Source organism: Melospiza melodia, chromosome 10, assembly GCF_035770615.1.
Source record: "Melospiza melodia melodia isolate bMelMel2 chromosome 10, bMelMel2.pri, whole genome shotgun sequence".
NCBI classification, from domain to species: domain Eukaryota; kingdom Metazoa; phylum Chordata; class Aves; order Passeriformes; family Passerellidae; genus Melospiza; species Melospiza melodia.
Window position 1 is genome coordinate 13,783,563 of NC_086203.1, and position 12,837 is coordinate 13,796,399.

Sequence of the window (12,837 nt, forward strand, 5' to 3'; positions counted from 1 at the left end):
TAGTAAAATAAATACTGCAGTCACAGCTGAACCAAATATGTTACAAAATATTAAGTTTGGCTTGTTCTGAAGGGAGCTATTTTGAGATAAGATCTCCATTCTAAATAAAAAATTGTAGATGCCCCCATCTGCTCCTTACAAGTACAACAGGACTCACAAAATTTATCCATTCCAACCCTCAGATGCACAGTCCAATATTCCACATTCAGCTGTGTTTGACTTTCCTCTAGAAAGATCAGAGATTGCTCCCTGCAGAGGTTTTCCCACCTTTGCTGACTCCTGCACATCTTTCAGAACAGGAAATGTCTCAAATGGCCAAATCCCTCACAGCAGTTCCCAGCTGCCTGGCCAGCAGTGCTGCACCTCTTCATCAGATTTTAATCACCTTTTAATCAGATGTTTTTTTAAAAAATTAGAAAAATTCTCTAGGAACTCTCCTGTTTCTAGATATTCTTTTATCATCTATGATGCCAGACTTAATGCAGCTGAAAAGCTGCATCCAGATAAATCTGATACATCAGTAGGGTTGTAGCAAAGGATTTTAAATCTTCAGTGGGAAATGACAATGACATGTCTGTGGCTGTTATCCAAGTCATTCCCTTGTGAAGACAAAGCTGGGCTTAGGAGGAAGACAACACTCACCAGATGAGAAAAGGAGAGAATATTTGTTAATATGTACTGGTTAATATGTACTGAAGTTTCTCTTCAATCTGAAATCAAACTTCTATTTATCAACCAGTGTTTACACTGAGTACATTTAAAACTTAAAGGAAAAAATTAGAGAAAAAAGTCAACACTGTTTTTCAAACTTTCACTATTTAATACAATCTGGAGTTTCTTATTAGAACCCAAGATCTTTTTATAATATGAACAAGGAATACTCAGAATGGGTTTTATTTTTGTCTTTATATCCTGTATCAAACACCAAACTGGTTCATCTTACCTGAATAAAATATTCAAAGAGTGGTTTGTATTTCTTGCCTTTAAGAACAATACCAGGAAACCTGAGGAGAAGGATTTACAAGAACATAAATTAACAACTTTAAAAACTGTTTTTTCTATTTGCTTCTTTGATTTATTTGAATTTGATTTCAGAAGAAGAAAATAATTTCCTTAAATTTACTTCCCACCTCTGTGGTAAACTGGAGAAAAACCAATGTCTTTTATGCATCTCTGCTACCAGTCAACAACTTGTACCTGATGGGCTTCAATCAAACAATCAATGTAAATTAATAAAGGAATTAAGCATTAATGACAAGCTCCTTATGGTAAAGCTGGGCAAGAATCTTCTGGATCAAACACAATAATCATAGCAACAAAGCCCTAAAGTTCAGCATGTCCAAGAGCAGTAAATAATGACCAAAACACCTGAAGTTTTATGTACAGGAGATTGTGACACAGGGCATTGCAGCCTGTGAAGCTCAGGTATCTCATTCCTTATTCCAAACTGGGCATCCAAACTCTCCAGAGGGATCTCAGGGAATGACCCCACACAGGCGGGGCTGCCTGGGGAGCAGCTGAGCCAAACAAGGCACAGGAGCAGAGATGGAGCCTGGCTCCCTCAGCCCCTGACAGCAGCTGACAAAGGCACGGCTTAGGTTGGGATTTGCAGCTCAGAACTCCCCTGGAAGTGCTTAAATTGTCCAACTTCAGGAGGAAAATCCACTTAAAACATAACTTAATCTAAGAGATGGGCTGGCTCTCTGACTGTGTCCCAGCTGTGGTCTCTCTCTGCTCTGGCCTTGATCTACAACTTCCAAACAATGGCCAAACCATAAAACACTTGACTCTTTCAAAGTGGGGGACTTTCCAAAGCTGTTTCCCTGCACAGGGAGGACCTGCAGCAGCTTTTACTGCCCAGTTCAAGAAAACAAGCCCACACAGGGAAAGGAAAGTAGTCTAGCTTACAAAAATTTTCATGTATCTTTTCTAATTGGTTTCCATGCTTTGTCTTCTTCCTTGTTATAGATACACTTGAAAGTCGTCAATTGTTGATTCTTCTATTAATTTCTACTATTAACTCAGCTTTGCTTGCAGGCCAGCTGTCAAGCCCCTCCATACCAGCTCAGCACACACAATATATCCTCTAGGAATAGGGGAGGTTTCTATTTTAAGCCTCAGCTTTGCAGATGGTTTATATGTTTTTACATTACAAACAGCTTTAGGAATGTTTGAGGTGCTTAATCAGGATCAGATGAGAGAGAAGCATCCCAGTGCTCAGCCACACAGATACAGAATGTGAAGCACCAAAATTGGCTTAAAAAAAAAATAAAGTAGTTATATTTTTTTAACACAAGTCAGAGAAAGGTAAAGGTTGTGGATCACATTCCTGATTTTCATTTTGGGATCTGAAGTGCTTTGTTTCTCAAAGTCCTGGACTTCAGGTTGAAAATTTATACAATGGTGCCTTCTTGTGACCTAAGGTATAGCAATAAGGTTGGTTAAAAATCACTTCAGCAATCCTTCACTCTCAGGAGATCAGAAATCTCTGGTTTGGATTCTTTAGAATCCAGAAAAAGACAACCAGGGAAAACAGTGTGAAGAAATTAAATTTTTAATATGGCAAAGGACTGAAATCTAACACAAGGGGAGGGAAATGCTCAGCAATCACATCCCACCTCTGCTAAATAAAACAGGAATCCACTGAATGGCCAAAATTGGCTTTATACATCCAGACACACTCATGAGGGCAAAGCAGCCAGTTCAGGGGACTTCAGACACTGAACATTTTCATCAGACCATTCCTGACCTCAGCCTGATCCTGATACAGATTTTGTTCTATCAATTTCTCCCTCAAGGGCCTGACTGCTTGAGAATTTAAAAGTGAGCTAAAGGAAGAAAAAAGTTAAAAGAAGAAGTGGTAAATTTCATTTCTATGAATTTAGATACTTGTAGATCTAAATCTTTCACAGAACCATTCAACTACCAGCTACCTTTTAACTGTCTCACATCTGGGAAAATTAATTTTTACATAACAGAAAAACTGGAGCATGACCAAAACCAGAAAAGAAATCAGCTTGAGAACAGACCATAGCACTAATACAAAAAGAATTAAAATATACTGTTCTGCAAAGAGATTTGCTAGCAGCCTTACAGATCGGCAGAGGTTAAAAAAATAAATTTAAAAATAATCAGAGATTGGAGGGGGTGAGTGGTGGTGTTAGGGACATAAATACAACACCTGAAATGTTCATGATTGCCTTAAAGAGCAGGATCTTCCAATTTCTGATGAAGACACCACATCAAAAGAAGGCCAAAATGTTCTGTGCACTCCTGATATAGAATGACTGCATTCACATTGAAGTTAAATTTGCAGTATTGCATTAAAAGAAGAGTTTGGAAACAAAAGACAACAGATCAACAAATTTAATCTATGAGCTACCTTGCTTCTTTTTTAAGCCTAAAGCAAATGTATTTGAAAATACTTAAGAACATAAAATGGTTTTGATAGAAGTTTTTAGACACTCTGAACAGGTTTCAAAAGACCAAAAAGGAATAGAGTATCTGTATTTCCCAAGAGAACTGAAGCACTGATGGACCTAAAAACCACTGAGACAGATCTAACAACCTGATTCAACTTCAAGGGATGGACAGTTTCTAGTAAGAGAAGTGCTAAAGAATATAAAATGTGGATTTGTCAAGAACAAGCCACACAAAGCCAAAATTTTTGGGGCAGAATTGCCAGCTTAGACAGCAAGCAATCAGATCAAATTTAGGTCTCAATGTTAGTGAGAGCTTTGACACTTTATCATTCCAACACACAGAGATATGGAACTGGAGGATACCCCAGCACTTCCAGAGAAAGTTGCTGTTAATTCAGTATCAGACCAACAGAAAATCCCCAGTGGGGCCTGGCACGACCAGCCTGACACTGTTCAGTGATTCCACTGATGACTCAGAGGGGAGGGAAAAACTCCAGAGATCACAAGTTCAGCCAAGCCTGAAGAATGAGAGCACTGAACATCATCCTCAGAAACTGAACACCAGCTTAAACTGGTACAGACCAAGTGACAGATTAAGAGCATTCTCAGAGAGGGGGGAAGGGCAGAAATCAATGCAGAAATCTAAAATTATTCAACTGTCACAGTATGAACCATCAGAACAGGAAACATCTTAAACATTCCAGCTCTGCATTTCCCTAATTTAATGATTACATGTAACTGCTTAGCTGAAATATCCTCTACTTTTTCAATTTACAGCTTTCAAATGCTTGATAAAAAGACTAAAATAGAAATAACTGATGCCAGTGAAGAAGGGTGTTATTCTCAAAACCATTTCTAGTCTTTATTTTTTTATTGTGGTTATGTGGGGTTTTATAGGGTTTCCTGGTTTGTTTGTTTCTTTGAATAAAGTGAACAAACAAATATTTGTTGTATTTGACCTCTTCAACAGGCTGCTGGTTTATACAAAATGTTTAAGAGAAGCCAAGGCAGACATTTTGTCTAAAGAGCTACAGAATTTAATATCTCCACCCCCTGCCCAGCCTGACTTCTCAAATAATTCCTCTTTTTCCACCTAATCAAGATGAGCAAGCACCCTGCAGAAAACAATGGCTGCCACTAATTAGAGAAGTAATATTTATTTGCTAAAACCAATGGGATTGCTTTGCCCATTTCCCTTTAAATCTTTACATCATGTGTAGAAGAAGGAAGAAGGCACCTGGACCACACCTCCAGCATTTTCTCAAACTTTTACCTTTATCTAAACACAAAGGAGAAGGGTGGACTATGGAACCTTTATTCCCCACAATACAGGGACCCAATGAAACTTTTTTCTATTTGTAGCTTCACATACAAGACCAATTTGTTCCAGCAAATTTCAATTCCTTTTATAGATTTTTGAAATATAAACACAGATGCAGGGAAATCCATCTTCTTAACAACATTTAGAAAAACACTGAAAGCTAGCAAGTATAATAATTTATGTACTTGCCTGTCAAGTATCTGATATTCACTGTCAGATTTGTACAGTGCCACCAGCCTGGACTCCATCAAAATGTAAATCTTCCCTGTGGCTTTATCTAGAATATAAAATAAAACAGGAGTTTCACAAATCTCAGTTTGATCCTTCATTTGCACCATTATGAAACCTTTCAATGTATGCAAGATATTGTAACAATAAAACTGCCCAAATAATCCTTTACTACTTTCCAGCTACTTTTTCTCCACACAGCCAGTTAAGGAACACTTTCCAAAGGCTAAGTTTAAACAGAAACCACAGGATAAAACCCAGGCCACTGATTTTCAGTGTGTTTTGTTGTTGCAGAGGCAGAAATAGCTTGTCTATTATTGCTGAGTCAAATAAAAAAGCAATTGAGAAGTTTCAGTAAATTGTAACTGAAACTGGAAAATGGACAATGACTGCATTAAATCAATATTATTAAGTTGTGAGGTAATGATTGCACTTCATGCAGCCTTCCTGAGATTTGCTATTTCAATTACATGCTTGCATTTCTTTATAAAATAAGTATATACCAACAAAGAAAGTTAACATCAAAATTGAGTGAAATGTTATGAAGAAAACTAATTTTCTATCCCAAACCAGCCTGATTTCCTAACTTCAAGGCCAAATTTTATTCAGGCTGCTAACTTAGGGTCACTGTCCCACAGCAGTGAGCCAGAGACATCCAAACCCAGCTCAGGGCCTCAGGGAAATGAGGTTATTATTTCTGAAAATACCCAGTATTCTTTTTAAGATGACCAAATTTATGTTAAAACTTTTGAAAACTGAAACATACTTAGTTCTCTTCAAAGAAAGAAAACCCAAACAGGTGGAGTTCACTGCAAAGGCCTGCACAACCTCATGTTTAACACACAACAGATTCACGAGGTTATGTTGAAACTGGAAATTCCTACTCACTATTTTACTTTATTAAAAAAAGGGGAGAGGTGTTTGTAGATGAAGGTATAATTAAAGACTACAAACACACACACCTTTATTTATTATTCTTTATTTCATCTATCTGTATTTTGTAGGGAAGAGTCCTCTCAATTCATGGTAAATAACAAGAGCAGAGCAGCTGCAAATCATCAGCCACATCCAAAGTGGATCTCATCCTTCACACTATCACTGGTTCAACCCCAGAAAGTTCTGTAAATTTCACATAAACCAGACTAAAATACAAAACATAAATACATGTCCACAGGCCCTGAAGGAAGAGGTGTTCCACACTTGCCTTTGAGTTTTACATACTGCAGTTCTGGGTTAACACACAGGGCCAGGTTGCTGGGCAAGGTCCATGGAGTTGTGGTCCAGGCAACAAGAGAAACACTTGGATCTTCCTCCAGAGGGAAGCTCACAGTCACTGAGGGATCCTGAACATCCTGAAACACAATTTAACATGCCATGTTCATCTGGGATGGAAAAGGTGAAGTGGGAACATTAAAGTCAGAATAAAGCAATCACTGAGCTCCTCATTACACCAGTGCAGCCTGCCAGTCCAACCAGGCCACAGGGTTAAAATCCCCCATTAAGCAGGGAGATTTGGGAGATTTGCTGCCAAAACACCAAAGAAAGACAAGTGCAGTTCCTATAGGCACCTCTCATAACCCCATTTTCAAAGTTCAGAACCAATCTCAAGGGTCAGGAAAATGAGCAGTTTCTCAGATACTGAGAAATACTTAAGATACTGCTAAAAAAAGCCTTTTCCACATTTTCTTCTGCAGCCAGGGATTAGGAAGAACAGCCATCACATAAAATGATTCATCTCTAATTAAGGAGTTGTTGTTAACAAGGGGGGAAAAACATTTGGGGTACTTAAAAAACAAGGGTATGTCAATATTTAAGAGTAAAAAACCTCAGGGAAGGAGACCTTTGTCAGCTACACTATAAAACTTCACCTTCAAATGAATCCTAAAAATCCCCTGAAAAGAAATTTTTCTTTCAGCCAACTACAACCTTATTCAGTCACTTCACATTTCACATATGATGAAAAGCTGCTTGTAAAAAAACAAGTCTAAGCCTGTAAATGTGAAATTTTCCCTTTGGAATCCCACATGGCAGCTCAGAGGGTGCCATGCACAGCGACCCTCAGCCCTAAATTGGTGCTGTGGCCAGGGCTCTGCTCCCCATTCAGCATCATGGAACACTCACTGGCATCATGGGACAGGCAGCTATTTCTGTCTGAGCTGAGGGCTGCTCCAGAGGGAATTTGCTGTGAACATCTGGTGCAGTCAACAGTAAAACATAAATATTACATAAGCCATGGCCCAGGCTCAGTACCAGGCAGAGATGGAGCCCTCGGTTCTGGTGAGGCAGCACTGCAGGCTCCTCACTGATCTCACCAAGGAGATAAAAACAACTGGGAAAGTATAAAAATACCCTCCAGGCTGGCAGGTAATGTATTGTGTAGGGTTTTAGCTGTTAGAATTTCACCTGCAGACACCATTTCCTCAGTTTAATGCAGTACCAGCTGCTGGCATTGACAACTCTGGTGTGCCTTGGACACCCAGCTCTGGTTCTGAAGGTGCTTCTTGTGCTCCTGATCTGTGTCCCAGCTCTCAGAGGATCAATGAACAGCAGCCAAAGGCTGCTTCCCACTGAGAGAAAGGCAACAGCTGCCTCACACCCAGGAATGACTGTGCTCACCAACAACACATCCTGTCAGCTCACAGACCCACAACTTCCAAACAGCACTTCTGGCAGATGAGAAAGGTAATTTGTGCATAGAGTGGCAGAGCAGCATCCCACCCACACACACCTCTGGTTCTAGAGTAAGAAACAGCATCTAAATATTTCATTAAGACTCAAGTAGAGAAAAGAGCTTCAAGCTTTATTATGGAAAAAGAGAACATAGACACACATACAAACTTTCAAAAAAGTCTTTTTCCTAAAGAAATCTCATTTATCTGAGCCTGTATGAAATGTCAGCCAATAAGAAAAGTAATTATTTCAGTTGTCAGTCACAAATATCAAGATCTCTTTGCAAATCTCTCTTTCATAAATCACAAACCATTTTTTCTTCAGTACAAATGCCCTCCAGCAACACTGAAAGCTCTGGTATCTCTCTGGTATCTGTGGGCTGCATTGTGCTCCAAGTCTATTTAAACATTTGTTTTAAAACCACTATTTTTGGCCAGAAAACTGGCCTTTTTTAGGCAAGATATAGAGACCAGATGTACAATCTGTGCTAGCTCTCTGCTCTCACAATGCAAGTGGACGATTTACAAGGTGAGGATGTGGAGGCCTGGGTCAGGATTGGAGGGGATACAAAACCTCTGTCTACTAACTAACGTGGAATTTGGAAAATTGGGACACAAGTTCACATACATGAACATGAGTTTGTTGCAAGTGAGAAGCTGCACTTGCTTCATCTCGTCACTCATTTTTAAAAGAACATTTTATAAACCACAGTAAACCCTGCATGATATTAGGTAGAACATTTTCTGGTGTTTCCCAATGTAAATTAATGATTTTTAGAAGAACCATTATCCTACAGCTACAGAGTCTTTGACATTCCTTACAAATCTCCTCACAGAAGACTCAAACCCTGCCAAAGACCCTCTTCCTTCCAGATGTGCACAGGCACAATGCAGCTCTGCTCTGAAAATCCACTACTACAATAAAGCCTTGAGAGCACAGAGAGGGAGGAGTTTGCCACAACAAAAAAAGTGGGTACTTTAAACATCTGTAAGTATAGTAACCAAAGAAAAAGTCTAAGATCAAGTGATCCAATCAAATACATCAAAATATGACTAAAAATAACCAATTTACCTAGATTTTACCACCAATTTGGAGTGTAATGACATGTTTAGGAACCACCAAGTGAAAAGAACAAAAGCTTTACAGAAGAAAATAGAGAAATCTGATTGCAACTTACCTTGTAGTTCTGATGGGACTCAAAGTTGGACAGGGGGGTGTTGCATGCAGTAGAAAAAGGCATGACCTTAACCCCTCTATACACCAGGCCTTTGTCATAGAGCTGCTTGAAAACCCACCTGGAAGTACACAAGGAAGAAGAAATGACTTGGTGTTTCACATTTAGTAAATAAACTGTAACATTTATTTTACAATTCCTGCTCTAGCTGGAGTTTCTTTCTGAATGACACTTTAAAAAAAAAACCACCATAAACTAAAGACAATATTTGCAAGTCAAAAGGCAGAGAGATAATTGATTACAACTGCATTTCTGGCAGATTTTTAGCTTTGGCTGGAACTAGAGCTTGGTATTCCATGCAGTGGTGCATAGCACAGGGATTAACCAGCAATATGGATTTGTGTTCCATCTAAATCCCTCCTCAGATTTCCTAAATAAAAAGATCACCTGTAATTTGAACAAGGCTGAAATCAGTCATAACTTATAGAAGAGCTGTAGTGACATGGCTGCTCACCTCTCACATGATCTTAATTTTCTGCTGCAGCAACCAGTGCTACAGCAGAGACACAGACACAAATCAGAGTCATCTGCAACCCAGCCCAAGTAAATCCTGCTCATCTGAAAGCATTTCCACAGGAGACCACAGTTAACCATGAACTCAGTGCTGCAATTTAATGTTCTACTTTGAACTCAGATCCTCACCAAGACATCAGTCTCACACCAAGGTCTAACTCTGCTTAGGAAATCATCAGTTCAGCCTGGAGCATAGCTGGAGCCTTATGTTTTCTTGAAATAATCAAGACAGCAATATTAATATTGCGAGTGACAAAGTGTTCAAGGTGAATGGAAGCTGGCAGAGAAACTCTTCACACAACTCAAGGTGTCCATGTGATGGAGAAACCCTGAATGCCCAGGGTTTCCTCAAGGATCATCAGCATTTATCAGCTTCTCCCATCCTGCTGACTTGCACACTCAGTGGCACAGCCTGCAGGCTGTAAGGCAGGAGAGGCCAAGCCTTAAATAATCCTGCCAGCTTCAACTCACAAATCAGAGCTGCTGCAGAGCCTCCTCGTTTGGAATTTCACAGCAAAACTGTTAAACTCTGCTGACTTTAAAAGCTCCTTTATTCAAACTATGTTTTCAAACCATCCTGATCCCTTTTCTGGGTCCCTTTGCAGATAAATAGCTCATTGCTAAGCAACCAACCCAGTCCTGGCAAGCAGCACTTCTTTCTGCAGGCTGTCATTTTGTGCTTGAGAATCTGGACCTGTGTTTCAGTCAGTGTCTTGTCTTCTGTGCTTGAAATTATCATCTTCAACAAAAACCACAAGTAGACTATTGCACTGATTTTATCTGTGGCCCAAAATAAGAATACCAAGAGACATGCCCTGGCTTGCTGACATGGAATTCCTGTGATGCTTTAATCAGAATAATTATTACACTGCAGATTAGGCAGCTGGAGAAAATAGAGAATGTCACACAGAAAAGATGTGCAGTCCAATCAAATTCATCCATGGGCCTCCAATAGAAGTCAAAAACTCTGCTATGAGTGGTCATTAACATCAGAAAAATTATATAATCCAAAGTCTGAGATGGAAAAAGCCTCTGAGACCTTCAGCAGCATCAAGTTCTGCCACAGAGGAGCCAAAGCCAGGAGTCTCTCAGAGCTGTGCACTCCTGCAAAGGTGCCTTACCTTACACACAGCTCCAAAGAAACCTTGTTCAAACAAGAAATGTCACCAACAGCAAGATGTGGCTGCCTGACCCCCAACCTAAATCTGAAACACGGCAGTGAGTGACTATTTTAAGGTGGAGATTTTAAATTTATCAACTTAGACTTGTATAAATCCAGATCAGTCTTTTATAAAAATGATCCCTGAATATAGTTTCACCAGCTTTCAGCATATAAATTTGAGCTGGCTAACTGCACAAGTTTTTGTGGGAGTCAAAGTAACTTTAAATGTATGCTTACCCCCTCAGAGCATAATTAATGCAGCCTGTGACAAGTGACAGCATTCCTACTGAAGGTGTTCTATTTGCCTTTCAAAAACAGTAACTGAAACACCTATAGAAAAAGGCTCCACTTGCCTTTCTATAGAACACTGCCTACTAACAGCACACAAAAACTACCCAGAGAAACACTGAATATTTAATTCAGCTGTAAATATAACTGTAAACTCAGGGAGCTGCTCAGGAAAGGTGAGCACTAGTGGAGCTGCCAAGCTCCCAGTGCAGGCCAGCATCTCCCTCCTGTGGCAATCCCACCCCACTGCACAGCCCAGGCTCCAGCTGTGCACTCCGAGCAGGGGTGGGCTCTGAGGGAATCCCTGCCCTGAGCACAGCCCTGTCCTAGATCCACCATCCCTGCCTGAGCTCCATTCCTGCCTGTGACCGTGTTCACAGGGGTCTGAGGACGAGGGAAGAGATAAGGATTTGACTCCATGTTTCAGAAAGCTGATTTATTATTTTATGATATACATTAAAACTATACTAGAAGAATAAAAGAAAGGATTTCATAAGAAGGCTGGCTAAGAATAGAAAAAGAAGAATGATAACAAAAGCTTGTGTCTCAGACAGAGACTGAGCCAGCTGTGACTGGCCATTAATTAGGAACAACCACATGAGACCAATCCCAGATGCACCTGTTGCATTCCACAGCAGCAGATAATCAATGTTTACACTTTGTTCCTGAGGCCTCTCAGCTTCTCAGGAGAAAAAATCCTAAGGAAAGGATTTTTCAGAAAGTATCATGGCTACACCTGCCCTGAGCTTCATCCCTGCCCTGAGCTCCTCCATCCCTCCTGCCCTCTTTGGAGTTTGTCACAATCTGTCCCCTCATACAACCATTCCAGCAGAATAAACAGAATTCTAGTTGAGTCAAGTCTGCTGTTTGATGCTATAGCCCTCATTACCACTACACAAATTCTTTTGTTATCTTAAAAAGCACCTAAAATGGTTTCCTTAACAAAAAAGCTGCTGGTGTGTGACCAGCAGAGCTGATTCCCAAAGAGCTCCCTGCAGCAGAGCCCACCTGCCAAAGATGAGATGGTCCTGACAGTAAGAGTCACTGACAGGTAGAGATCATACTTTGATTAAAATCATCACAATATTTTAGGCAATTACCTCACAAAACATGGTGAAAACACATAAGGTTTAACCCTTATGTTTGAAAAATGTTGACACTTTGCAACAAAGGGACCCGGGTTTGTAAGCCAAAATTGAAAATGCAGTGCCTTCTGAAAAAAAAAATAATAATCTAAGGAAACCACAGAGCTCCTTTCTAGTAACAAACAAAGCATTTACTCACAGAAATGAGAAATTAAATCCTGTTCCTCTAATTCTGCTACATTTCTCCTCACACATAAATAAATTTAGTTGCATCCTCTTGGCTGTGGGAGCAGCACTCAGACCTTTACTGAAGAAAAATGCAGTTTGGGAAAAGGTGAAATTCAAGATGCATATTTCAGCTTCTTGTTCAGAGAGAATCTGGTCCCTAAAGGTGCAAGGAGTGTTTAACTTCCAAAGTGATAAGAGTTTGTTGTTCCTGAAGTGTCATAGGGGTCAAGCCCAATCAATAACAAAGCCTTGCTCTCCCCAGAACTCCCAAAAATCCAGAACCTTCCTGCAGAATTTGTTCAACCAAGTCACACACACAGCACACAAACAGCACATGGATACAACCAAACCCCTGCAAATGGAAGTTTTGCTTCTAAAAAATACTGAATCAGTCAATGCAGCACTGCAAACAGCCCTGGCATCCCACATCCAGCATCCCTCATACCCAAAAGCAAGCTGCTCTTCTCAGACACCTCCATCCAGCTCACATCAAAGAGAAGGTTTGATCTTGGAGCTGCCCAAGCCCTTCATGCCATTCCTTTGAGGGATCAAGGGGCTCTGTCTGCAATGATCAGTATCTGAGGGTTTTCTAAGGGTTTGAGAACTCCAATCTTTCCACAAAACTACCTCATAACTGAGATTTATTTTCAAACACATAAAGTGCTTTCCCCCCTTTTTTCCTCTGT

The 12,837-nt window shown here is 40.1% G+C and overlaps 1 protein-coding gene across 1 annotated transcript in view; it reads right to left on the reverse strand.

The window, feature by feature from the left end:
* Positions 1-12,837, reverse strand: part of IARS1 (isoleucyl-tRNA synthetase 1) — a 96,279-nt gene that overhangs the window by 70,936 nt on the left and 12,506 nt on the right. The window contains exons 7-10 of the mRNA XM_063164433.1: positions 8,819-8,936; positions 6,176-6,323; positions 4,933-5,020; positions 944-1,004 (exon numbers count right to left, since the gene is read on the reverse strand). Coding sequence (XP_063020503.1) covers positions 944-1,004; positions 4,933-5,020; positions 6,176-6,323; positions 8,819-8,936 — 415 coding nt within the window. The remainder of the gene's footprint in view (positions 1-943; positions 1,005-4,932; positions 5,021-6,175; positions 6,324-8,818; positions 8,937-12,837) is intronic.